A 27999-nucleotide genomic window follows, 5' to 3' on the forward strand; every position below is an offset into this window, starting at 1 on the left:
GATTTTTGTGTTTATCTGGAAAAAAAAAATCAATAAAAGAAGAACAGCACAAAATCCAATTTTATGGCAATATTTTAATGAAAATCAACCATTTTTGGTTTGTTTTTAAACCTGCCATGTATAATATAAATTTAAAAACGGCCCTAATTTAGTTTTTTGATTTGCGTTTAAGAATTGGAAATAGAATGAACGGAAGGTACACGTACCGACCACGGACTGGCCCGGAGAGAAAAAACAGTGTGCCGTTGTATTGTTCACCAGAAAGCTCATGAATTTATGTTTTATTTGTAATTGTAAACGCCAAATACAACACAATGTTGATATTGTTTTTGTCCTACATGCCAGTTGGTAGTCTTGTTTTTAAGTAGCAACTTCTGGCTCTGGTATCGAAAAAAAAACAAAAAAACCTTCTGCTAAAAAATGTCTGCTAATATGAAATATAAAATCAAACTGTCATTTTGATATAGGTATTGCTTTTCAACATGAAAAAAAAGAATGCTCTTTTTTCAATTTTATGTTTTTGTATTTCAAAATGATAAACAAATAATAGGTTTTTCTCTTTCAAATCCCACTCATGAAACGAAAATTCAATGACCAAAACGTACACAGACATATGGCACACTCACGAGTTGTATTGATACTGTGTTGGTGTTTCATAAAGGTCAACTGCCATCGACTTGATCAAAAAAGTCACTACATTTGACGTAATTGTTGTAGCTTTTTTTAATTGATCAGCTACGCAGAGGTGAATATAAAACATGCTACTCTGGTCAATGAGTCAAATAGTTAACCAGAAAAAAAAACATTTACCTTATTTAGCGCTATAAGATCGAAATTATCCCAGACTTTGAACATTTTTCCTTTTTCTTAAGTTAATTGAGATCGGTGGTGGTACGAGCATTCACTTGTAACCCTAAAAAAGCCCTTCCTCATAAACACAGTTGGGTGCTTCATAGTCCAACGACATGGCAGCTGTATCAATCACGTGGTTTTTTTTCTTAAAGCGACACACACATCGAGAGAGATAGTATTATTCCTTGTCAGTCTCGTTTGACTCGTCACTACTGATAAGTTGGGTTGTGCGATATAGACGATAAAGATGGAAGTGATAGCTGACGATAAAGCTTTTAATACTATCGTCTTATCGTTATAATACATGTTAATGACACATTTTAGCTGTATCCCGCCCCAACAAGGTACAAGCGGTAGAAAATGGATGAATGGATGCGAACGAACGTGTCCTCAACGCAATGTGGCATTCTTGCTCGCTGCTAACGTCCCTCTACAGTGGGAAACAACTTCTCAGTCAGTAATCCTCGCCTCCATGGCAGCAAAAAAACTACTTTTCTTCCAAGTATCATCCCGGAGGACGAGAAATAGCTAAACATGCTACACTGTATGTCAGGTTCAAACACTGATGACATCTATTAAACAAGACAAGAAGAAAGGAATTAAACAGAGACAGAATTAAATTTGGCTCAATTGAAGAGAGACGTCTGGACTGTACTCTTTGTACAGTCTCACCACGCTCTGACGAAAGATTGTACGCCTCCTCTTTTATTTGGACTTTCCCTGATTACATGGCAACAGCTGTTTCTAAGGGAGGGGGTCGTAAACAGCCACTGCCTTTGGTTACAAAACAGTTCAAAGAAAATGTTGTAAAACAGTTCAAAGAAAAGGTCGCCTGGAGGGGAGTCTGGTCCTGCTTCCTCTCCGCTTTGTAGTTCTCGGGTCAAGACCAAATCTTTCTGTGGATTACAATACATCTAAGACACAGAATACCTTCATGTTGCTTCCCATCCTACACAGTGGAGTTTTACAAGCCTTCTTCTTGGTAGGATCAAAGACAGCTTTTGTCTGCTCGCCGGGAACTCATGGCATCACAAAGTTTTGTGATAACGTAGATACAATTATTCTGACACTGAACACCATAGGAAGATATGCAAACCGCAAGCTAGAGCTCTTGAACAAAGGTGGGTGGATGGATACAAACATTTACAGTAACAATACCAAGTATAGTAAACTAATGTAAAGTATTGAAACAACGGAAGAATAAGTGTTTATTGCATTTTATAGATAAAACCATGTTATAAGAGAATGTAGCCAGATATTAAAAGTAAATTAGCAAGTAGATTAACAATAGTTTTCAGAAAATAATACAACCGGAAATGACACAGAAGGTTTACTGCATATGTCAGCAGCTAAATTAGGAGCCTTTGTAACCCCTTTTATCATTTACTGAATATACAGTCGGGAAGAGATTCATATGACCCCATTCCTTGGTGGATCTCGCGCGATAGGAAGAATGCAATGCAGTCTGCTGAAAACAATGGAAAGTGGCACTTTACATAGCAACTGTGGTCAAAGTTGAAAAAACATTTTAAGATATTCAACATTCTACTGCTATCTACCGATTAAAGTGGATTGTGCACCCACCCAATTGGTCACGTTTCATGTGTCAGGTAAACTGTGACGAATGGAGCCATATGAAGCCTACTGTAACAAACAATATAGTGATAAAGATTTAGGCTAGAGATGTCCAATAATGGCTTTTTTGCCGATATCCGATATTCCAATATTGTCCAACTCTTAATTACCGATTCCGATATCAACCGATACCGATATATACAGTCGTGGAATTAACACATTATTATGCCTAATTTTGTTGTGATGCCCCGCTGGATGCATTAAACAATGTAACAAGGTTTTCCAAAATAAATCAACTCAAGTTATGGAAAAAAATGCCAACATGGAAATACTGCCATATTTATTATTGAAGTCACAAAATGCATTATTTTTTTTAACATGCCTCAAAACAGCAGCTTGGAATTTGGGACATGCTCTCCCTGAGAGAGCATGAGGAGATTGAGGTGGGCGGGGTTGGGGGGGGCGGGGTTGAGGTGTTAGGGGTAGCCGGGGGTGTATATTGTAGCGTCCCGGAAGAGTTAGTGCTGCAAGGGGTTCTGGGTATTTGTTCTGTTGTGTTTATGTTGTGTTACGGTGCGGATGTTCTCCCGAAATGTGTTTGTCATTCTTGTTTGGTGTGGGTTCACAGTGTGGCGCATATTTGTAACAATGTTAAAGTTGTTTATACGGCCACCCTTAGTGTGACCTGTATGGCTGTTGACCAAGTATGCTTGGCATTCACTTGTGTGTGTGAAAAGCCGTAGATATTATGTGACTGGGCCGGCACGCAAAGGCAGTGCCTTTAAGGTTTATTGGCGCTCTGTTCTTCTCCCTACGTCCGTGTACACAGCGGCGTTTTAAAAAGTCATACATTTTACTTTTTGAAACCGATACCGATAATTTTGAAACCGATAATGATAATTTCCGATATTACATTTTAAAGCATTTATCGGCCGATAATATCGGCAGTCCGATATTATCGGACATCCCTAATAGCAACTGTGGTCAAAGTTGAAAAACCAATTTTAAGATATTCAACATTCTACTGCTATCTGCCGATTAAAGTGGATTGTACACCCACCCAATTTGTCACGTTTCATGTGTCAGGTAAACTGTGACGAATGGAGCCATATGAATCTCTTTCCTACTGTAACAAACAATACAGTGATAACGATTTAGGCCATATCACACATCTCTTCTGATAAGCAATAATATTAATAATAATAATCTTGTTTGTGTTGTTATCAGGTGAGCGTGGAGGTTTTGGTGGAGTACCCCTTCTTCGTCTTTGGCCAGGGTTGGTCTTCCTGCTGCCCGGACCGGACCACCCAACTTCTGGAGCTGCCTTGCACCAAGCTTTCCGTAGGCGACGTTTGTATTTCGCTCACCCTCAAGAACCTGAGGAACGGGTCTGTGCCCAGAACTCAGCCTTCAGAGCCGGCCCCCAGTCGCGGGCACCCCAGGGCCCCTAAGCCTCTCTCCAATGTTCCCCAGAGGTGCAGTGGAGGAGGCTCCTGGCACGGCGAGCGGGAGAATGGCGTCGACCAGCGGGGTGGCAGCGGCGGGAAGGAGTGTAACAGCACTGTGGAAAACGGGGATCTGGCGTTTGGGCAAAGAGGTTCCAGGTTGATTTTGAAAGACGAGCTTGCGGAACCCGGGAAGCCTGTGATGTCATCTGGGGGCAGGAAGCGAAGGTGGTCGGCCCCCGAGGGTCGGAAAGTTGAAAAATCCGAGGAGCCGCCCTTGACCTTGGCCAAACCTTCTTTTATCCCCCACGAGGTGAAGGTCACCATCGAGGGAAGGTCGAATATCGGCAAGTGAATGTGACCAGGAAAAGGTGAAAGCTCACTTTAGTGTTTCATGATTTGTTTTCATCTTAGACTAGACGACAACACTCGACACGCTCTCACCTTCGACCTAGTTTTTATGGATGAAAACAACCCGCGCTTTTGGCGAAGGCTTTTCACAAGACTTCGCGGAAGGACGGGCGAGGAGCGCTAGCTCAGCGAGGCCGTTAGCTGACGGTGTTCTGCAGCACGCGTGAGCGGGAACAACGCTTCTTCTTCGTTAGCTTAGCAGTCTGCTCGATATCAAACGCCCATTTTGAAATGATTGTCAGAGAAATATGAATCAGGGGGTCATAAAGTGGAACTGTGACAGGTCATTTTCTATCCAAACATGACTTTGTACAAACACACTGGGTTGGCCGACGTTCCTCCTCGTATTTGGTGAGAAATATGTTCCGTTCTATTTTTGTAACTCGAGAGCGTCGTGGTTGTTTTTAACGCAGTACTGTATGTTTGTTGGCGTTTTTAAGACGTGGGGGGGAGGGGGAGGGGGGGTGACTAACAAGTAGCAGCAGCACTTTGGAAGAGCGAAGGCGGGGTCAAGTTGTTTTTGTAATTACTTTTTTTTTTCGGTGCCGTAGATGTGCCTCAAAAGAAATTGGACGAAGAGCTCGCGCCGCACGAGTTTTGAAGGGTGTCTTTGTCTTTTCGTGTGCTAGATTGTGCGATACGCTGGCTTATGTCTGTCCACACACACACACACACACACACACACACACACAGAACACACAACAATCCAGGCCATCCCTGTAATTTGATTGTTGTACTGTATCGGTGGCGATTTGGGTGCATATCGTCCCCAGCGGACTGCTTTTTGGCCGTATGCACACTCGTAGTTAACAGTACCAGTTGCACATGTGGCGTGTTCGTGTATGAGTTTATGTATACTGTGTATAGACAAGTAATACACTTCATAGCTAGAGAAATATATGAATAGACAATGTTCATGTCCAGTGTTTCCGCTTGAAATCTTTAAAGAGAATCTTGCAGTTTGCACATCAGGTGGGAGAGAGTCGTCTGGTTTTTGTTTTGTTTGTTTTTTTGGCGGGTGGACCCCCGATCTTTTATGATGAGCTCGAGGCCACCCGCAAAAAAAGAAACACTGGAGCAGCCCCAATATTTCTGAGTTAAACACACACAGTGTGCAATGTGCCTGCCTACTGAGCTCCAGTCCACATTTGGCGTCCCCACGGGGGGTTCGAACTGGGGCTGTGGTGCGGGGAAAACCTGTTGCACAAAGATGTAGCCGTTATTTGACACACGTTACGTACGCTCTCTCAGGGCCAGGGGGTGCACTATCTGGGGAAAACATAGGGGCCAACGCACAGGGGAACTTTCTAGGAAGGACCCCCATGGGGTGTCTGTCCCCCAGGGAGCAACATAAGGCAGGGGTGTCTTTTTCCACTGAGTGCCACATTAAAAAAATGATAGAAAGCAATCCAATTTAGATCAAATTTGCTGTGCTAGCTGAAGAAAACATCAACATGTTAGTTTTATGTCGTTATTGACCAAGGAAATCTGTGTAATGTCTCATGAATGATTATTTACTATCAAAAAGACAAGTTGCGACCGAAAATGGCCCCCGGGCCGCATTTTAGACCCCTTTACCCTTGGTAAGGGATGACTGGGAGGGTCAGCGAAGGGTGCAATCAAGGAGGAGTGAGAGTGTAAGAGATTTACCTTAGAGCAGTGGTTCTTAACCTTGTTGGAGGTACCGAACCCCACCTGTTTCATATGCGCATTCACCGAACTCTTCTTTAGTGAAATATAAAATGTTTTTTTGTTTTTCAAATTCAAGACAAAGTTATATGTTTTTGGTAACACTTTAGTATGGGGAACATATTCTAAGTAACAAAGACTCGACTTAGAGTTATTTGGTTAGGGTAGAGTTAGAGGGTTAGGGCCAGGGTTAGAGGGTTAGGGTTATAATAAGGCCATGCCAAATAAGGCATTAATAAGTACTTAATAATGACTAGTTAAGAGCAAATATGTTACTAATTTGCATGTTAATAAGCAACTAATTAATGGTGAATATGTTCCCCATAATAAAGTGTTACCATGTTTTTTTTTACTGGTGCACAAAATGAACCGTGCATGAACATCACCTTGTTCAAAGAACAAAACCAACACAGTGCATAAACTCACAACAAATTACACACCTGCAAATCAGTGTGACTTCTGCTGTTGCCGTATCCGTAATACGCCGATAGGGAGAAGTTTTTATTTACACGATGAGTCGGGTGTGTCTTGACCTCCGCCGAACCCCTGAGCCCGACTCACCGAACCCCTAGGGTTTGATCAAACCCAGGTTAAGAACCACTGCCTTAGAGCAAGGCTATGCAACTGGCGGGCTTGGGGTCCAAATCTGGGCCACTAATGACAAGGACAAACATTTTTGCAGCATATTCCTAAAAACACGAGAGTGCTCCTGTTGTGTAGAGGAACTGTGACCACTGTCAACACTTTGGCAGATCCTCGCATTGGCATTTTAATCTTGATATTACATAGAACATTGGGGTCCAAACGTGTGATTTACATAACTGAGGCGTTCCTCAGGGCACCACTTTAAGTCCTCTCCTTTTTAGTAGTTACTCTTTTTTTTCCCCCCGTAATGTAATTTATGTAACTTTAAGGCGTTGCTGTAGCTTGTTTACTTCAGATGCAGTCAGCAATCATGTTCAACTTCTTTAGTTATACAAGTCGTGTTCCTCAAGGTTCCATTTTAGGTCCTCTCTTTTTCAACATTTGGGCTATCCAACTAGTGGCCAGCGAGTTCGGTGCAAAAAACTTGTGAGACTCCCATTTTTGCTGCAGAGTGCTGTCATGGGCCCTGTTCACACTGCAGGTCAATTCCCATTTTTTTGCCCATATGAGACCTGTTTCGGATTTTGTCATGTCAGTGTGAACAGTGCAATTCCAAATTGTTCATATCCAACCCAGGCCTCTTTCGTATGTGGATATAAATGGGATATATATGCGATGTGAACGCTACTGCGTTGAGGTCGCATTCAACTGACCCGAACTCCATCAAAAAGCGATAAGCGTCATAATTATTCGCCGAAATAGACGGTTACGAGGGGTGTGGGAAAAAACGATTTGAATTTAAATCGCGATTCTCATGTTGTGCGATTCAGAATCGTATCTCATATTTTTAAAAAATCGATTTTTATTTTTTTATTTTTTTTTATTTAAAAAATTATTATTTATTTTTTATTTTTTATATTTTTATTAATCAATCCAACAAAACAATACACAGCAATACCATAACAATGCAATCCAATTCCAAAACCAAACCCGACCAAGCAACACTCAGAACAGCAATAAACAGAGCAATTGAGAGGAGACACAAACACGAGTCCACGACACAGAACAAACCAAAAGTAGTGAAACAAAAATGAATATTATCAACAACAGTATCAATATTAGTAACAATTTCAACATAGCAGTGATTAAAAATCCCTCATTGACATTATCATTTGACATTTATAAAAAAAACAAAAACAATGAACAATAATGTCACAGTGGCTTACACTTGCATCGCATCTCATAAGCTTGACAACACACTGTGTCCAATATTTTCACAAAGATAAAATAAGTCATATTTTTGGTTCATTTAATAGTTATACAAATGTACATTATTGCAATCAGTTGATAAAACATTGTCCTTTACAATTATAAAAGCTTCTTACAAAAATCTACTACTTTGCTTGCATGTCAGCAGACTAGGGTAGATCCTGCTGAAATCCTATGTATTGAATGAATAGAGAATCCTTTTGAATTGGGAAAATATTGTTTTTAAATCAAGAATTGTGTTGTATTGAAAAACAAATCGATTTTGAATCGAATCGTGACCCCAAGAATCGATATTGAATCGAATCGTGGGACACCCAAAGATTCACAGCCCTAACGGTTACAAAATAAATTGCTGACAACAGAGCAGAAAACTTGTGGAAAAAATGTTTTAGAAACTCCCGAGAAACATCCACCACTCCTGTCTCCGACAACTCGCCCACAGACACGCTCTTCAAGGAGACATCAAAGCAAATTATGTCGTAAAACTGCAAGGGCCAAAATACTTGTCTTCTTCCTTCTTAATCTTTTATGCACAATTATTTTGTTCAGAAAATGTTGACTTTGATTGCACAAAATCCTTGAAATTGCCACAAATGCACCAACACTGAGACCGAAGCCATGTTTACTTTGGTAAACAGTGCAGTGTGTGTGACGTCATGACGTCATGTCCGCATGCGGGTCAAATTGCATTCACATTAGAAATCACTTTTATTTTTGTAATGTCAACGGCCAAGATTGGATTTGACAAAAACATCTGAATAGGACATCCAACTGCAGCGTGAACGTAGCCTTAGAGATGATCTTTGACCAGCTTTTTTGAAGCTCCTGTCTCGCTGACAAAATAAAATGTCCACTGTAGAGGACGCTGGTTCTCCGGAATATATAAAACAAGAATAACAGAAAAGGGAGAAGTTCGGCCTCCCGGTCCTTAGCTTTCTGGAAATGTGGCCCCCAAAACAATTGATTTGAATACCCCTGCCTTAGAGCATCCCACAAGTATCCTGGGGACGACACACCATGGGGCAACCTCAAGGGTGACCCACGGGGCTGCCAGGGGTCTGATTAAAGGAGAGAGACACCAATGGGCGACTTATAGTAGATGACAACAAAGGTGCATTAAGGGGGTTGACCTGAGGGGTCCCCAGTTTTATTGTTTTTTGGGCTTGACGATGACAGGCGCACAGATGGATGCTGAGTGGATGATGATGACGATGATGATGATGATGTGCATGGTGGATTACCGAGACCCTGTATGAGATTTTGAAGATGCTTTATTTTTGTAAGAATAAGCCAGGGTTCCACTGCATAGGCACAGTAGTGCATATTTACTTTACTCCATCATAAATAATTCTGTATGCTCGTATGTATTAACAACCCCCCCCCCCCTACAGACCACCAACCCATTGAACATGTCATTAAACCAATCAGCCTCTCGCAAACCTCTACACTTCTTCAGGTTATAAGAATAAAAGACACAATGTAACTATGGAGCCAAAGTCAAGTGATGCTTGTGTTGCTATGGTTACCTAAGAAAGCAATAGGCGTGCACATTGCTTTACACACACACACACACACACACACACACACACACACACACACACACACACACATTCTTGTATTTGTTACCTTCTTGAGACCTTTGAGAAATGCCTACCTCTTTAGGACCACCCTTTATAGATATATAAAGATTTGTATTTACAACTTGAATAATATATACAAACTATGTAAATATAAAAAAGGTAAGCATTTAGTTCATTTATTTTTATTTTTATTTTTTTCTTTGAAATTGGTTTTTCAATCAATCAATCAATGTTCATTTATATAGCCCTAAACTAAATCACGAGTGTCTCAAAGGGCTGCACAAGCCACAACAACATCCTCGGTTCAGATCCCACATCAGGGCAAGGAATAACTCAACCTAATGGGACAATGAGAAACCTTGGAGAGGACCCCCCACCCCCCTAGGGCGACCGGTGCAATGGACGTCGAGTGGATCCAGCATAATATTGTGAGAGTCCAGTCCACAGTGGGGCCACTATCGACTGGACTTAATCTTCATTATTTACTTCAAGTTATTACAATATGTCTCTATATAAATGGTAAATGGTAAATGGGTTATACTTGTATAGCGCTTTTCTACCTTCAAGGTACTCAAAGCGCTTTGACACTATTTCCACATTCACCCATTCACACACACATTTACACACTCATGGCGGTAGCTGCCATGCGAGGCCCTAACCACGACCCATCAGGAGCAAGGGTGAAGTGTCTTGGTCAAGGACACAACAGACGTGACTAGGTTGGTAGAAGGTGGGGATCGAACCAGGAACCCTCAGGTTGCTAGCACGGCCACTCTCCCAACCGTGCCACACCGTTCCCATAAACATATTTTTTTATTTTATTTTTTGGGCCAAAGAGGGCACATTTCAATTTCGTACACATACTTGTTATTACATATGTTGACCAGAGGGGGAGTACTTTTAAAGGGGAACATTATCACCAGACCTATGTAAGCGTCAATATATACCTTGACGTTGCAGAAAAAAGACCATATATTTTTTAACCGATTTCCGAACTCTAAATGGGTGAATTATGGCGAATTAAACGCCTTTCTAATATTCGCTCTCGGAGCGATGACGTCACAACGTGGCGTCACATCGGGAAGCATTCCGCCATTTTCTCAAACACCGAGTCAAATCAGCTCTGTTATTTTCCGTTTTTTCGACTGTTTTCCGTACCTTGGAGACATCATGCCTCGTCGGTGTGTTGTCGGAGGGTGTAACAACACGAACAGGGACGGATTCAAGTTGCACCAGTGTCCCAAAGATGCGAAAGTGGCAAGAAATTGGACGTTTGTTCCGCACACTTTACCGACGAAAGCTATGCTACGACAGAGATGGCAAGAATGTGTGGATATCCTGCGACACTCAAAGCAGATGCATTTCCAATGATAAAGTCAAAGAAATCTGCCTCAGACCCCCATTGAATCTGCCGGAGTGTGTGAGCAATTCAGGGACAAAGGCCCTCGGTAGCACGGCAAGCAATGGCGGCAGTTTGTTTCCGCAGACGAGCGAGCTAAACCCCCTATCGACCGTAGCTTCCCTGGCCTGCTGACATCAACTCCAAAACTGGACAGATCAGCTTTCAGGAAAAGAGCGCGGATGAGGGTATGTCTAAAGAATATATTAATTGATGAAAATTGGGCTGTCTGCACTCTCAAAGTGCATGTTGTTGCCAAATGTATTTCATATGCTGTAAACCTAGTTCATAGTTGTTAGTTTCCTTTAATGCCAAACAAACACATACCAGTCGTTGGTTAGAAGGCGATCGACAAATTCGTCCTCGCTTTCTCCCGTGTCGCTGGCTGTCGTGTCGTTTTCGTCGGTTTCGCTTGCATACGGTTCAAACCGATATGGCTCAATAGCTTCAGTTTCTTCTTCAATTTCGTTTTCGCTACCTGCCTCCACACTGCAACCATCCGTTTCAATACATGCGTAATCTGTTGAATCGCTTAAGCCGCTGAAATCCGAGTCTGAATCCGAGCTAATGTCGCTATAGCTTGCTGTTCTTTCCGCCATGTTTGTTTGTGTTGGCATCACTATGTGACGTCACAGGAAAATGGACGGGTGTATATAACGATGGTTAAAATCAGGCACTTTGAAGCTTTTTTTAGGGATATTGCGTGATCAGTAAAATTTTGAAAAAAACTTCGAAAAATATAATAAGCCACTGGGAACTGATTTTTAATGGTTTTAACCCTTCTGAAATTGTGATAATGTTCCCCTTTAAAAGCGACACACAGTCAATTTGAAAAATCCCTCCTTTTTGGCACCACCCTCATTTTGATAGATTTCACCACATGAGACATTCTCTATTAGATGCAATGGTTTTCCGTATTGGGACCATGATGTATGTCCTAACTTGTTCACTGCTCCTCGTATGGAAGTTACCTTTCCTTGTTGATGTCTCAAGAAGCGTAGAAAAATACAAGAACACACACACACACACTCACTCACACACACACTCACACAATCATTCCACCGAGTAGTTGGCAATAAACATTTCATCGTGATCCTCCAGCAACCAAAAACCCTCACAAGACAAGACAACACTTTCAACTTTCAGCCAATCGTATTCAGGGATTTCGTCCTCGTCTGTGCAGTAAGACAACCCCCCAAAAAACCCTCCAAACCCTTCTTTCCCCCCTGCAGGGGGCGCAACACTGCAACCCTCAATAACCGCGAGCTACCTTTCACGCAGTGGCGTAGCGTGCAAGATCAGTCCCTAAGCAAAAAAAAAAAAAAATTTGCACAAAAGCTTGTTATTGTTCACCATGTGGAGACATTTTGTGCCATTCTGCTCATGTTTGCACTTGTTCATCATTACAAATGCTAATCTGTTCAATACTCAAATATTCTGTGTTATCGGCAACAAAAAAAATTTCTCTCTTGTTGAAGCCTTTAATGGAGTTATCTTGGTTGTGTATGCAAATGAAGCAGTGGACCAATAAGAAGCCACTTTACACACCTCTGCACTAATGTGGGCTCACACTTGCCAATGTTGGACAAGCTGCGCTACGCCACTGCTTGCGACACACACTTGTCATTACTTTTAACGCAGAAGGCGGTCGACTGTTTCCGAGGGAAGGAAAGTAAACTTCTTCTTTTTTTTAACCCCTTCAGTAAATGTTTGGTAACGTGCAATAGTTTTCCTCACTGTGCCAAGTCCATGTAGCAGAAAGCCCTTTTTCTTTATTTTGCTTCTATTCCTGTCTTTGTCCTTGGCGGCCTTCCTTTGTGTGTGTGTGTGTGTGTGTGTGTGTGTGTGTGTGTGTGTGTGTGTGTGTGTGTGTGTGTGTACGTGTGTGTGTGTGTGTGTGTGTGTGCGTGTGTGATAGACTCCTATGATGATGATGATGTGCGTGAATGGACAAACCTTGTTAAGGTTCATAATGACCTCATTGCCAAGTGGGGACCACTTTTTTTGTTTTGTTTGTAAGAAGAAGAAACCAAGAAAAAAGTAGATGCACATGTGAGCTTTTTAAAGACGTCTCAGCACTTTTCCAATCGGAGCGGGTGGAGGATTGCCACAAAGAGGGGCGATAAATCATGAGGTGTTGTTGTTATTTTTTTCCGGGTCCAAAGGGGCCGAGGTGTCACGCATCCCTTTGTAGAGCTCGCTGTGTCATCTTCTCACGACAAGCATCCTCCTGGAGGATCACTGCTTAGTTTGTTATTTTGTCTCTTGCACAATTGAAAGAAAAAAAATGAATGTGTGGAGCTTTTTTGACGTTTTGGATGACAAAAAGAAGAAAAGAGAAAAACAAGCATGTGTGCTTCTAAGGTGCGTTCACACTTGGGCGTGTTTGCTTCGGCTGGGTGGAACTCTGGCGCGTTTGCGGTTGGCTCAGGCAATTGTCAACGCATTCATCTGGGGGAAAAAACAAAACAAAAAAAACTCTTAAGGTTAAGTCTTGGTCTGCTTGAAAGTGAACTTTGGTGCAGTTTGGTGCGCTTGAATGCGACACAAACATAAACAATGATGAAAAATTAGGATTTGTGCATGAAATGACAAATATGTCAGAGAGATCGCATGAGAAATACTATCGATGCTCTTTAAATGTCTTTTTCGTTTAATTATAGAAAAATAATGAAATGTATTTGACCCAGCAGAAAGCTTTTTCTTTTGTAGTATTTGACCAAATGTACTCTTTAAAAGTATATTTTAGAAGCTTTTGGTGAAATTTACCATGAATTGATTAACAAGTTGAAAAACGTATTGGGGTGTTACCATTTAGTGGTCAATTGTACAGAATATGTACTGTACTCTACCAACCGGTATAGCTCGGTTGGTAGAGCGGCCGTGCCAGCAACTTGAGGGTTGCAGGTTCGATCCCCGCCTCCGCCATCCTAGTCACTGCTCTTGTGTCCTTGGGCAAGACACTTTACCCACCTGCTCCCAGTGCCACCCACACTGGTTTAAATGTAACTTAGATATTGGGTTTCACTATGTAAAGCGCTGTGAGTCACTTGAGAAAAAGCGCTATATAAATGTAATTCACTTCACTTCACTTCACACTTCACAATCTACTAATACAAGTTTCAATCAATCAATCAAAAAAATCCAGGCTGGTAAAAAAAAATAGAAGAATGTGAAAATAAGGAAAGATATTCAACCCAGCAGGAAGTATTTTTTTGCATTTGGAATATTAGAGCTGCAGTATATCACGAAAGATGCTCTTTAAAAGTCTATTTTAGAATCTAAGAAGGTAAAAGTACCAGAATATAAAATGACTTTAAAAATGCACTCAGCAGAAAGTATTTAGAAAATAGATTTTTTATTTTATTTTATTATTAATTTGTCAGAAAAGTTGCTTAAAAGTATCATTTAGAAGCTTTTGGTGACCTCTAGGCTGGTAAAATAAAATAAATAAATAAAATAGCAGACCATGAAAAAAATCTGCATATTTAACCCAACAGAATATTTGAGTTACTTAACAAAAACATATCTTTAAAAGTATATTTAGGAAGCTTTTGGTGAAATCTGAGAAGGTAAAAATGCCAGAATATAAAAATATATAAACTCACCCAGCAGAAAGCCTTTTATTTTAGAGTATTTGTTTGTCGGAAAAGTTGCTCTTTGAAAGTATGGTTTAGAAGCTTTTGGTGAACTCTAGGCTGAAAAAAAAAGGTAGAATTTGAAAACAGCCTTCATATTTAAACCGGCAGAAAGCATTTTCTTTTGGAATATTTGAGTTTCTTTTAAAAAACCTCTCATTTAAAAGTATATTTTAGAAGCTTTTGGTGAAATCCAAGCTGTTAAAAAAATTTAGAAAAATAATTAAATGTATTTGACTCAGCAGAAAGCTTTTTCTTTTGTAGTGTTTGAGCTACATCACAAAATGTACTCTTTAAAAGTATATTTTAGTCGCCTTTTAGTGAAATCCAAGCTGGTAAAAAAAATAGAAGAATGTGAAAATAAGGAAAGATATTCAACCCAGCAGGAAGTATTTTTCACATTTGGAATATTAGAGCTACAGTATACCACGAAAGATGCTCTTTAAAAGTCTATTCTAGAAGGCTTTGGTGAAATCTAAGAAGGTAAAAGTACCAGAGTATGAAAAATGACATTAAAAACGCACTAAGCAGAAATTATTTTCCTTTGGAAAACTTGAATTTGTCAGAAAAGTTGCTCTTTAAAAGTATCGTTTAGAAGCTTTTGGTGAACTCTAGGATGGCAAAAAAAATAATAATAATAGCAGCCTGCATATTTAACCCAACAGAAAACACTTTTTCTTTGGAATATTTGAGTTACTTAACAAAAACATATCTTTAAAAGTATATTTAGGAAGCTTTTGGTGAAATCCAAGCTGGTAAAAAAAAATAGAAGAATGTGAAAACAAGGAAAAATATTCAACCCAGCAGGAAGTATTTTTCACATTTGGAATATTAGAGCTACAGTATACCACGAAAGATGCTCTTTAAAAGTCTATTTTAGAAGGTTTTAGTGAAATCTAAGAAGGTAAAAGTACCAGTATATAAAATGACTTTAAAAACGCACTCAGCAAAAAGTATTTAGAAAATAGAAAATTATTTAAATTTTTTTTTTTTTTTAAGTCAGAAAAGTTGCTCTTTAAAAGTATCGTTTAGAAGCTTTTGGTGAACTCTAGGCTGGAAAAAAAAAGGCGCAATATGAAAACAGCCTCCATATTAACTCGGCAGAAAGCATTTTCTTTTGGAATATCTTAGTTTCTTTCAAAAACCTCTCTTTAAAAGTATATTTTAGAAGCTTTTGGTGAAATCTAAGATGGTATAAATAGCACAATGTAAAAAATGAAAAAAAATAACCTAACCCAGCAGAAAACATTCTCCTTTGAGATATTTGATGTTTAAAGTATATTTTAGAAGCTTTTGGTGAAATCTAAGCTGGTGCAAATGGCAAACTATAAAAGTAGCCTGCATATTCAAGCCAGCACAAAGCATTTCCCTTTGGAACGTTTGTTACGTCACTAAAAACTTCTCTTGAAAAGTATATTTTAGAAGCTTTTGGTGAAATAGCAGAACATACACAAAATTACACTTGCAACAAAATGTTGCTTTGGAGTATTTTAGTTACGTCACAAAAAGTATTTTAGGAGCTTTTGGTGAAATGTAAGCAGGTAATAATAATAGCTGAATATAAAAACAACGTAAGATGTTCAACTCAGCAGAAGTTATTTTGCTTTTAAGGATTCGAGTCGTGTCATGAAGTCAAGTCGCAAAAGCTGAAGTCTTGACTTCTTTCCTGTGCAATATTTGCTGACATGACAAAACTCCAAGCGTGAACACTAAGCAAACTGCACCGAAGTCCACGTTTGTTTTATGCGGTCTGGACCAGAGCAGCGAACCACAAGTGTGAACACAGCCTTTTATTTGTGTGTTCATTTCAGACAAAGCAGGAAATGAACACGTTCTTTAATCACATAGTTTTTGTGTCCATCGCGCTGGATAACCAACTCAGGCAGAAAGGAAAAAAAAAGTGTATAGACCCACTTTAAAGTTTTGTTAACTCCTATCACTTTACAACGTGGGCTGTTTGGGTTCTAAGATGTAAACATTTACCACACATAATTTAAGATGATTAACAATCATTGACAATTAACTAGTAATTATTGTGATATTATTATGTGTACTATGCTGGAGATGGCTGGGAGGTTTTTTTGTTGGTTTCTTTGGCCCCTTGCTTACTGCCACTTGTTTCCGAACACTCTGGACCCCCCCGGACTGAGCAGGAAGTGAAAGAAGTGGGGGGCCCTTTGCTCGCCAAGGAACAGAACTTTGTGGTGGCAGAGGACAGTGTGGCCTGCAGGGGGCGCAGTAGTTCCCAGCCAACTTTGTTTGTAGTATATTGTCCTTACCATCTCTCACAGACCACCACCCTCTATAGCCATGGAGAAACCTTGTCGGTGTGAACGTATTTGACATCTGTACAAATGCACCTCTTTGGAAAAACAAAATGAAATCTTGACATATCGGGAAGAAACATTCGCTTTGTGTTTTTATTCCACCCCAACCCTCTCCTCACGTGCGGAATGCTACCTGTCACACATGCTTACATATGAGTAGTTTTATGTATAGGAAAATAGTATGTCATTCATAAATAATCTTCTAAGTAATAGTATGAAAAACTATTTTCAAAAAATACATATATAAAAACAAATATAAGACTATTTTTCTAAAAACATTTAAAAGTTTTTAAATGTTGGACTTTCGGACTTTTAAAAACATGTTGGCAAATGTAATGGAGCTCAGATGATACAAAGATAGGAGAAAATACCAGAGATGTCTCACTGTGTCTAGCATTAAAAATAAATGTAGAAATATGAAGACATGGGAGTTAACTAAAAAAAAAAAAATATATATATATATATATATATATATATATATATATATATATATATATATATATATATATATATATATGAAAATAATTGGGAAAGCTCCCTTAAAATGATTGACATTTTTAAAAACAATAATCATAACAAAATGATATTTGTCCAGGGTATATATGTTTATTTATATATATATATATATATATATATATATATATATATATATATATATATATATATATATATATATATATATATATATATATATATATATATATATATATATGTGTGTGTGTGTGTGTGTGTGTGTGTGTGTGTGTGTGTGTGTGTGTGTGTGTGTGTGTGTGTGTGTGTGTGTGTGTGTGTGAATGTAAGTATGCATATACTGTATGTGTGTCTGTGTGTATATATATATGTATGTATATATATATATATATATATATATATATGTGTGTGTTTGTGTATATGTATATATATATATATATATATATATATACACATATACACACACACAAACATTTTTATTTAAAAATGCATATATATAAATATTAATGTATTATTATTATTGTGACAATTAAAATGAAAATTATTTTATGGGAGCTTGTGTATTGGAATTATTTTTCATTTTTTTAAATGAACTAACGTCTCAAGATGACCTGAGCTTGAGATATATATATATTATATATATGAAGATATTAATTTATTTATATGTATATATAAATACATGTGTGTGTATATATTTATTTTATTTTTTTACTGCATATATATATACATATGCAGATATAAATAATTGTATTTTTACTAATAATAATAAAAAAATAAAAAACAAGATTACATTTTTATAAAAATATATATACATTCATCCTGTTTTTATGAAAATAATTTTAAAGAAGCTTGCTCATATGTTTATTAAAAAACATTTTAAATATAAACTGGAAAAATTTATCTTTGGTAATAACAAATGTTATTCAGTTATTTAATTTGGCTCCATCAGAAGTCATTTAAAAATGTATTTACTTTTTACAAAATCCGTATACGATTTTGTACTGATCTATTCTATTTATCCTCTACAGCTGTTAAGGATGTTGTAATTTGTCACATGGTGTAAAGATGTTGTGTTGATTGTGCTAAAAAGTGGTACAGTACAGACAGGTTACAAAGGAGTGAGAAGATTCTGCATGCACGTTTATTGCAGCATTTAAAATGTACATTTCTGGTTTTGCATTTCATTTGCACAGGAAAAAAAAGCAACCTTGACAGCAGGATTGCAGCACTGGAATAAGCCTTTGGTGTTTTGACCGGCTGTTTCTGTCGTCTAGCTCATGTTGGTCTGCTAAAGGCCACGTCATACAATCAGTTTAGTGTTGTAATGTCTGCTGGATAAAGATCTCCTGAGATGAAGTTTGCTTCACACAAACATCTGGCTGGACTGCTGCGTGACTCTGATGAAGGTGGTCCTGCGGCTCAGCTCCTTCAGCTTGGCAGCCCCCACGTAGGTGCAGGTGGAGCGCACCCCCCCCAGCACGTCCCGGATAGTGTTCTCCACGTCGCCCCTGTAGGGGACCTCCACCGTCCTGCCCTCGGACGCCCTGAGGTCATCAGGTGAGTAAGTAACGTGTTGCGTCTGCGTGTAAGCGAGCGTCTCACCTGTACTCCGCCACCCCGCCCACGTATTTCTTCATGGCCGTGTCCGAGCTCATGCCGTAGAACAGCTTGTACTTCTTGCCGTTCTTCTCGATGAGCTCGCCGGAGCTCTGGTCGTGTCCTGCCAGCATCCCGCCCATCATCACAAAGTCAGCGCCCGCACCTGTGCAGGTCAGAGGTCAACACAAGTCATCTTTCCCCCCCGTAGGAAACAACTCGTGTGGAAATCGTCTGTTCCAGGGTCAAACTGTCACTTCAGACAACGCTTAAGATAACATTTAGGTGTGAAGTCAAGTTAGCTTTTAAAAGGTAAAAACAACACTTAAATTTCAACTTTACTGCCGATGAAGAACGTCTTTACATTTTCTAAAATGTCAACCACCAACATAATAGATATGAAAGTTTAAAAAAAAAGAGAAGATAACCACTTACTCAACTAATAAGTGTTAAAATAAATTAGCCACTAACATAACTAATAGTTATAAAAGTGTAAAAAGAAGTTCATCACCAGCAAAACTAAAGTTATAAAAGTGTAAAAAGTGAACCACTAACAAAACTAATCTTCATAAAAGTGTGCAAATAAATTAACCACTGACATACTAAGGTTATAAAAGTGTAAAAAGAAGTTAACCAACAACATAACTAATAATGATACAAGTGTAAACAAAAGTTAACTAACAACATAACTAAAGTTAGAAAAGTGTAAATAGAAGCTAAACACAAACATAAGTAATAATTATACAAATGTAAAAAGAAGTTAACTACTAACGTAACTAATAGTTATAAAAATGAAAAAATAAGCTAATCACCAGCAAAACTAAGGCTATAAAAGTGTAAAAAGTTAACCACTAACAAAACTAATCTTCATAAAATTGTAAAAAGAAATTAACCACAGACATAATAAGGTTATAAAAGTGTAAAAAGAAGTTAACCAACAACATAACTAATAATGATAAAAGTGTAAACAAAAGTTAACCAACAACATAACTAAAGTTATAACACTTTAAAAGAAGTTAACCAACAACATAACTAAAGTTAGAAAAGTGTAAATAGAAGCTAAACACAAACACAAATAATAATTATACAAATGTAAAAAGAAGTTAACCACCAACATTAGTAATATTTATAAAAGCTTAGAAATAAGTTAACTGCTAACATAACTAAAGTTATAAAAGTGTAAACAGAAGCTAAACACTAACATAAGTAATAATTACCCAAATGTAAAAATAAGTTAACTACTAACATAATTAATAGTTAAAAAAGTGTAAAAATAAGTGAACCACCAACATTGGTAATATTTATAAGAGCTTAAAAAGAAATTCACAACTAAAGTTATAAAAGTGTAAACAAAAGTTAAGCACCAAAATAAGTAATAATGATAAAAGTGTAAAAAGAAGTTATCCTGATATAACAATCCCACATTTAAAAAGCCAGAGTGCGTCTTCCAAACTCACCAAAGGCTTTCGCCACGTCTCCAGGGCAACTGCATCCACCATCCTAAAGAGCACCATGCATGTGTGAGAGTAGATTTACAGGAGGGCTCCCTCTAGCGGTCATGCTGGTGCAGCGTACAACTACACTTGATTATAAACAAGGATGTTATTCAGCGTCCTCACAGAGATGATGTGTCCCTTGAGGCCGTGGGCGGAGTCTGCGCACTCGATGACGGCGCTCAGCTGGGGGTAGCCCACGCCTGTCTTGATCCTCGTCGTGCACACGGACCCTGAAACACGCAGTGTGGCGTGTGGCTTTTACCAGTGCAATGCTCACTCCCCCGCCAGAGGGCGCCATTGGTTCGGTGTCAGCGTGACCGATACTGCTATTCTTGGGACACCTGCGCTCACCTGGGCCAATTCCCACTTTGATGATGTCAGCACCAGAGAGGATGAGCTCCTCCACCATCTCGCCCGTCACCACGTTGCCAGCCTGCGGACGCATCATTATCATCATCATCATCATCATCATCATCATCATCATCATCATCATCATCATCAACAGGTGAGTGCAGGTTCTTTACCATGATGGTGTGTTGGGGGAACTTCCCCCGCACGGTCTTGACAAAGTCCACAAAGTACTCGGAGTAGCCGTTGGCCACGTCCAGACAGATGTACTTGAGGGCGGGCACGGCCTCCATGATGGCGCACAGCTTGTCCAGGTCTGCACTGCTGCTGCCGGAGCTGGTGGCCATGTGCTGACAAGACCGCGGCAACAATTGGCTGGTCAAAGATCCTCTACGCGTGACAAGAGCACTCTGCAGTTTACAGTTACCTCTAAGCATTCCGGGTGGTCGGCAGCAAAGTTCTTCCACTCGTCCACAGAGTAATGTTTGTGAATGGCGGTGAAGAGCGTGTGCTGCAAGGCAAGAAGAGACGTCATTTTCTCATCTTTTTTCGGGGCCACAACATTAGGTACACCTGCACAATGGTAGCAACTAGCAATGGTTTGATTGATTGATTGAGACTTTTATTAGTAGATTGCACAGTACAGTACATATTCCGTACAATTGACCACTAAATGGAATCACCCCAATAAGTTTTTCAACTTGTTTAAGTCGGGGTCCACGTTTATCAATTCATGGTACAAATATACAAACCCCGTTTCCATATGAGTTGGGAAATTGTGTTAGATGTAAATATAAACGGAATACAATGATTTGCAAATCATTTTCAACCCATATTCAGTTGAATGCACTACAAAGACAAGATATTTGATGTTCAAACTCATAAACTTTATTTTTTTTTTGCAAATAATAATTAACTTCGGGCATGTTCACCACTGTGTTACATGGCCTTTCCTTTTAACAACACTCAGTAAACGTTTGGGAACTGAGGAGACACATTTTTTAAGCTTCTCGACTGGAATTCTTTCCCATTCTTGCTTGATGTACAGCTTAAGTTGTTCAACAGTCCGGGGGTCTCCGTTGTGGTATTTTAGGCTTCATAATGCGCCACACATTTTCAATAGGTCTGGACTACAGGCAGGCCAGTCTAGTACCCGCACTCTTTTACTATGAAGCCACGTTGATGTAACACGTGGCTTGTCATTGTCTTGCTGAAATAAGCAGGGGCGTCTATGGTAACGTTGCTTGGATGGCAACATATGTTGCTCCAAAACCTGTATGTACCTTTCAGCATTAATGGCACCTTCACAGATGTGTAAGTTACCCATGTCTTGGGCACTAATACACCCCCATACCATCACAGATGCTGGCTTTTCAACTTTGTGCCTATAACAATCCGGATGGTTCTTTTCCTCTTTGGTCCAGAGAACACGACGTCCACAGTTTCCAAAAACAATTTGAAATGTGGACTCGTCAGACCACAGAACACTTTTCCACTTTGTATCAGTCCATCTTAGATGAGCTCAGGCCCAGTGAAGCCGACTGTGTTTCTGGGTGTTGTTGATAAAAGTTTTTTGCCTTGCATGGGAGAGTTTTAACTTGCACTTACAGATGTAGCGACCAACTGTAGTTACTGACAGTGGTTTTCTGAAGTGTTCCTGAGCCCATGTGGTGATATCCTTTACACACTGATGTCGCTTGTTGATGCAGTACAGCCTGAGGGATCGAAGGTCACGGGCTTAGCTGCTTACGTGCAGTGATTTCTCCAGATTCTCTGAACCCTTTGATGATATTACGGACCGTAGATGGTGAAATCCCTAAATTTCTTGCAATAGCTGGTTGAGAAAGGTTTTTCTTAAACTGTTCAACCATTTGCCCACGCATTTGTTGACAAAGTGGTGACCCTCGCCCCATCCTTGTTTGTGAATGACTGAGCATTTCATGGAATCTACTTTTATACTCAATCATGGCACCCACCTGTTCCCAATTTGCCTGTTCACCTGTGGGATGTTCCAAATAAGTGTTTGATGAGCATTCCTCAACTTTATCAGTATTTATTGCCACCTTTCCCAACTTCTTTGTCACGTGTTGCTGGCATCAAATTCTAAAGTTAATGATTATTTGCAAAAAAAAAATGTTTATCAGTTTGAACATCAAATATGTTGTCTTTGTAGCATATTCAACTGAATACGGGTTGAAAATGATTCGCAAATCATTGTATTCCGTTTATATTTACATCTAACACAATTTCCCAACTCATATGGAAACGGGGAATTCACTTCACTACTATCATTTTTTGACATGACAAAAATAATACATGGTAGTAGTCGTCTGTTGTGCTGGTGTACTTAATGTTGTGTCCCGTGGTTCACAAATTAAAAAACTCACTTTGCTGAGCACCTGCGCCATCTCAAAGGTGCCCGTGGTGTCCATGTTGGCGGCGATGATGGGGATGCCCGAGTAGGTCTGCTTGGAGTTGCGGAATGTGAAAGTCCTCTGGAGGTCCACCTTGAGGACACAGAGTGTATTACACTGTTATTAGTTGTCTTCGATGTTTCATATTTACAGTATTTGACTGCAGTGCGACTGTCCCTAATGTGGTGACCAGTGAGTGTGTATAGTGGAGTGCAAGTGTTGCCATGTTTGGAATGTGCTCCAACGCAACACTCATCACTATTTTTAAACACGATTCCCAGAAGTCCTTCTGAGGGCCTTGTGTCGCTGCCGTGGTCCCTGCAGAGGGGCCACAGTAGTACCACAACATGAGAAGAGGATCGCACACGATGGAGTGGCTCTATTACTTTAGCATAAGGCTCTCTTTATGAGTCATTCTTAAAGTCTTGGATCTCACTATTTGGCAAGTTCATGCTACACTGTCGCACTTAAAGGAGCTAGCAAGCTAACCCTTTAGCCAGCCAGGAGCCTTTTTGTATTTAGACAAACTTTATTGATCCACAAGGGAAATTATTCCACACAGTAGCTCAGTTACAAAGGATGGAAAGGATAAGGATGGACAGGATAATGCACAAAAGGGCACGGAAAGAGGGCGAAAACAGAAGGTATAAAGTAGACTAAAAATGTACCATAGTAGCAATATAAATATAACATATATGTATTATTTACATATTATATATACAGTATATAATATATACAATATATGTAACACATTTTTGTATTTAGCGTAGTATCCCAAGAGACAGTGTCCACTACAGTGGACTGTACTGTATGTACTGTTTCACATAACAGGGCTATTTTTTCCCAAAAAATATGTAACTGACAAAAACAATAGACCAAAAAATTACACTGGTTCTCTGGGAGGATATTTTATACAAAATACTGAAATATAATGTCCTCTACAGTTGACAATTTCTAGCATACCATGTCTACCATGTCTGTAATTTATTTTTACCCCATATTTGTTCCCACTACCGCACCTTAAGTTGGAGTCCTTAATCTCGTTATATGCAAATATAATGACAATAAAGTCCATTCTATTCTATACTATTCTATTTGTTGTGTAACTGCGACAAAAGAGAATTTTATTTTTCACTACAGTGGATTATGGTTCTCAGGATTGTTATAAAATAGTAAAATAAATACACATGTGCACATCATGCCAGAGTTTTTTTTTTTTTCCAGAAATGTTTAAAACTTTAACAAAAGAAACGGACAAAAAACAAATGTCCACTGCAGGGTTCTCAGAGGGATCCATCAATCTATCCCTTTTCTACCGGTTGTCCCTCTCTGGGTCGCGACGGCGCTGGAACATATTGGGCGAAAGGCAGAGTAGACCCTGGGCAAGAAATTGTATGAAATACTTTAAAAAAATGTCCACTGCAGTGACTGCTGGTTCTCAGAGGATATATCATATAAAATACTAAATTAAAATGTCCACTACAGTGGACGTTTTTGGTTTGCATAACAAGGCAACTTTTTTCGAAATGACAGAAGAAACACATGTCCACTACAGTGGACGTTTTTGGTTTGCATAACAAGGCAACTTTTTTCGAAATGACAGAAGAAACAAATGTCCACTACAGTGGACGTTTTTGGTTTGCATAACAAGGCAACTTTTTTCAAAATGACAGAAGAAACAAATGTCCACTGCAGTGGTCGCTCATTCTCAAGGATTATATTATATAAAATACTAAATTAAAATATCCACTTCAGTGGACATTTGTGTTTCACATGACAGAGGTTTATCTATACCCCGAAATTTATAAACCGTGACAAATGAAATTACTTAAAAAACAAATGTCCACTGCAGTGGATGCTGGTTCTCACGAGGATGTATTGCATAAAAGACTAAAATAACTCATGACATATGAAATAAACTAAAAATAAATGTCCACTGCAGTGACCGCTGGTTCTCAGAGGATATATTATAAAAAATGTTACATTAAAGTGTCCACTGCAGTGGACATTTGGGTTTTACATGACAGAGTTATATCTATTCCCCAAAATGTATAACTCTGACAAATGATATGACCTAAAAACAAATACTGCGCTGCTTGGCCTGTCGGTACCTGTCCGCTGCCCCCGGGGTCCCATGAACCTAAAGGACCAGCGCCTCCCTCGTGACATGTTCAAAGTCCTTTGGGAGGTGGGAATTGAAACTCTCTCTGACAGGAGACTCTGCTAGACGTTCCCAGCAGACCCTTACTATGCGTTTGGGCCTGCCAGGTCTGACCGGCATCCTCTGCCTACTAGGATCATTGGGGGACACAACGTCCTCTACCACGTAGAGGACGTGGTAGAGGACGTGGTAGAGGAGAATGGTGGCCTGTCTAAGCGGCCACCGTGAGAGGATTCGTATATTTATTTAAAAAAATGTTTTTTGAATAATATATTTATATTTGTTTGATTATTTTATGTCTATATTTATTATTATATTAATTTTATTTTATTTTTTTTAATCAATGTATGTCTGTAAATATTATTCTTTATATGTTTATCTAATTATTTATGTATTTTATTTGAAAACAAAAATGATATTTGGTTAATATATTTGTTTGAATATTTCATGTTAATATTTCTAATATATTCGTATATTTATTTATTTAAAAAACATATATTTGGTTGATATATTTGTGTTTGTTGGACCATTTTATGTTTATAATTATTATTCTATTCATTTAATTTAAAAATATATTTGGTAAATATATTAACATTTGTTTGATCATTTTATGTTTATAATTATTATTATATTAATTGCATTTTAAAAAAGATATTTGGTTAAAATATTTGTATTTTTTAAAATCATTTTATGTGTACAATTATATTTATGTCATGTATGTAATATTTCATGTTAATATTTATAATATATTCTTATATTTATTTATTTAAAAATATATATTTGGTTCAATCCCGGGCTCAGGATCTTTCTGTGTGGAGTTTGCATGTTCTCCCCGTGACTGCGTGGGTTCCCTCCGGGTACTCCGGCTTCCTCCCACCTCCAAAGACATGCACCTGGGGATAGGTTGATTGGCAACACTAAATTGGCCCTAGTGTGTGAATGTGAGTGTGAATGTTGTCTGTCTATCTGTGTTGGCCCTGTGGTGGCGACTTGTCCAGGGTGTACCCCGCCTTCCGCCCGAATGCAGCTGAGATAGGCTCCAGCACCCCCCGCGACCCCAAAAGGGACAAGCGGTAGAAAATGGATGGATGGAAGATTTGCCTGAGTAGCTAAGAGACCCTGAGAGTAACAAAGTAGAAACTGGATTGGAAAGGACAGATTTAAAAAAATAAATAAATAAATTAAAAAAAAATTTTTTTTTTTAACTTGGGACTTCCAGGGGCCGGATTTTGGACGCTGGCAGGACATATATGGCCCGCGGGCCGTAGTTTGGGGACCCCTGGTCTACACCTTTAAATAATAATAAAAAACCGTTTTTTTTAATCATTGGGCACTAAGCAAACACATTTAAAAAATAATTATGGGCTAGTTTGATTGAATTTGGGCTTACAAATATCAAAGACATAGGTTCAAATTTGAGTACTTTAAAGGACTTGTTGCTATTAATCAAGTTTTAACGAGAAATTCTAAAGCCTTGTAATTAAAAAATTACCACACACACACACACACGCACACACACACTGTGTGTGTCCTGTGTTTGGCTGTCACCTCTTAAGAAGGTCACACAGCTCTCAGACCAGTTGTTGTTGTGACACAACCACAGCAAGAGGAACATAGACGATAAAGCACATGTTTAGCTTTACTGCATTTACATCCTCCACTTCCTGGATGCAATAGTAGCATTAGTAGGATTACCTCTGAGCGGCTCTTCAAGCTGCTCCTTTTGGGCCTGAAAAGGACGTCCTTAAAGTCCAACTTGAGGTCGGCGTCCACACGAGGCATCCTGGATGGGGAGGCTGATGATGATGATGATGATGATGATGATGATGATGATGAGCAGGCACTAAGAACTCTCTTGAGGAAGGCTGGAGCAGCAGAGGCAGTGATGAAGGTGGCGGTGGTCCCTGGTCTGGAGCACAAACCACCAAATCCGAACCTCCAGGCAGCCAGTGTATTTATAGCAAAGTGGGGCGCTGCCCAGCCCCGGCCCCCATGGCTTTATTTGGGCCTTCACACCCTTCTCCTCCGCCTCCTCTTCCTCCTGGGTCTCCCTCACACACTGCAGTGGTGTGTGCTGCAGTGCGAAAGAGCACACCTGCTGTCCGCTCGGTGCACTGCGGCCAACTAGGACACCTTCTAAAAGTGCAAACAGGACACAAGTATTCAATACTGGAGTTTAAAAAAACTGTTACTTTGGTGACATATACTCAAATACAAGTAAAATCATCCATTTGAGGAACATTTCTACTTACATTGCATTTACTAGAGTGCAGAATGCAGAAATAGCATTTTACAATTTTTTTAACAGTAAAATGGGTTGTCGAGCCAGCTTATGACGTCATAAAGGCTTTGCTACACATCTTAAAATGTCATCTGGAGCGCCGCCAACTATTTGTCAGTCACCTACCGACATGGAAGCCGTAATTTGATTGTTTTGTTTCCCCTCCTTCATAGAATACGTTAACTCGCACGATAATAAAAATTAGTATAATGTTAGCATGTAGCCCACATAGCTATGCTAACGTTTGTGTCCTCCCGCCCTCACTCTTTAATCTTACCTTGTTGTATGTGAAGTGTGACATTTAATAAAGGTTGTTTTTCTTGTATAACACACACTGTTGGACAAACGCAGCTCGTAAATGACCTTGCTTAATGTTTTTCCTCGTCGTCAAATTGATGTTTGACGACGTACGTGTGGGGCTTTTATTTTGAAACGCTCACATCACAGCACAACAAGTTGTCC

At 39.2% G+C, this 27999-nt stretch overlaps 2 protein-coding genes across 5 annotated transcripts in view; one reads left to right on the plus strand and one right to left on the minus strand.

The window, feature by feature from the left end:
- Positions 1-16847, plus strand: part of atxn1a (ataxin 1a) — a 133599-nt gene extending 116752 nt beyond the window's left edge. For all 3 annotated transcript variants that reach the window (XM_061966908.2, XM_061966910.2, XM_061966909.2), the window contains one exon: positions 3655-16847. In XM_061966908.2, coding sequence (XP_061822892.1) covers positions 3655-4227 — 573 coding nt within the window. In that variant the 3' untranslated portion in view covers positions 4228-16847. The remainder of the gene's footprint in view (positions 1-3654) is intronic.
- A 1502-nt stretch (positions 16848-18349) lies between these two features.
- gmpr (guanosine monophosphate reductase) lies at positions 18350-27945 on the minus strand. Of its 2 annotated transcripts, none has more exons than XM_061966121.1 (10): positions 27815-27945; positions 26952-27392; positions 23069-23188; positions 21109-21192; positions 20858-21031; positions 20685-20766; positions 20457-20563; positions 20295-20337; positions 18844-19003; positions 18350-18785 (listed from the first exon to the last, which is right to left on the minus strand). In XM_061966121.1, exons 2-10 carry the CDS (start codon positions 27036-27038, stop codon positions 18605-18607), a joined length of 1038 nt encoding a protein of 345 aa, XP_061822105.1. In that variant the 5' UTR covers positions 27039-27392; positions 27815-27945; the 3' UTR covers positions 18350-18604. The 2 variants fall into 2 exon arrangements, with proteins under 2 accessions (XP_061822105.1, XP_061822106.1); XM_061966122.1 differs by lacking the exon at positions 27815-27945 and adding an exon at positions 27509-27608.
- Positions 27946-27999: the final 54 nt, after the last annotated feature.

The sequence above is a fragment of the Nerophis lumbriciformis genome, linkage group LG11 (genome assembly GCF_033978685.3).
Source record: "Nerophis lumbriciformis linkage group LG11, RoL_Nlum_v2.1, whole genome shotgun sequence".
Classification (NCBI taxonomy): domain Eukaryota; kingdom Metazoa; phylum Chordata; class Actinopteri; order Syngnathiformes; family Syngnathidae; genus Nerophis; species Nerophis lumbriciformis.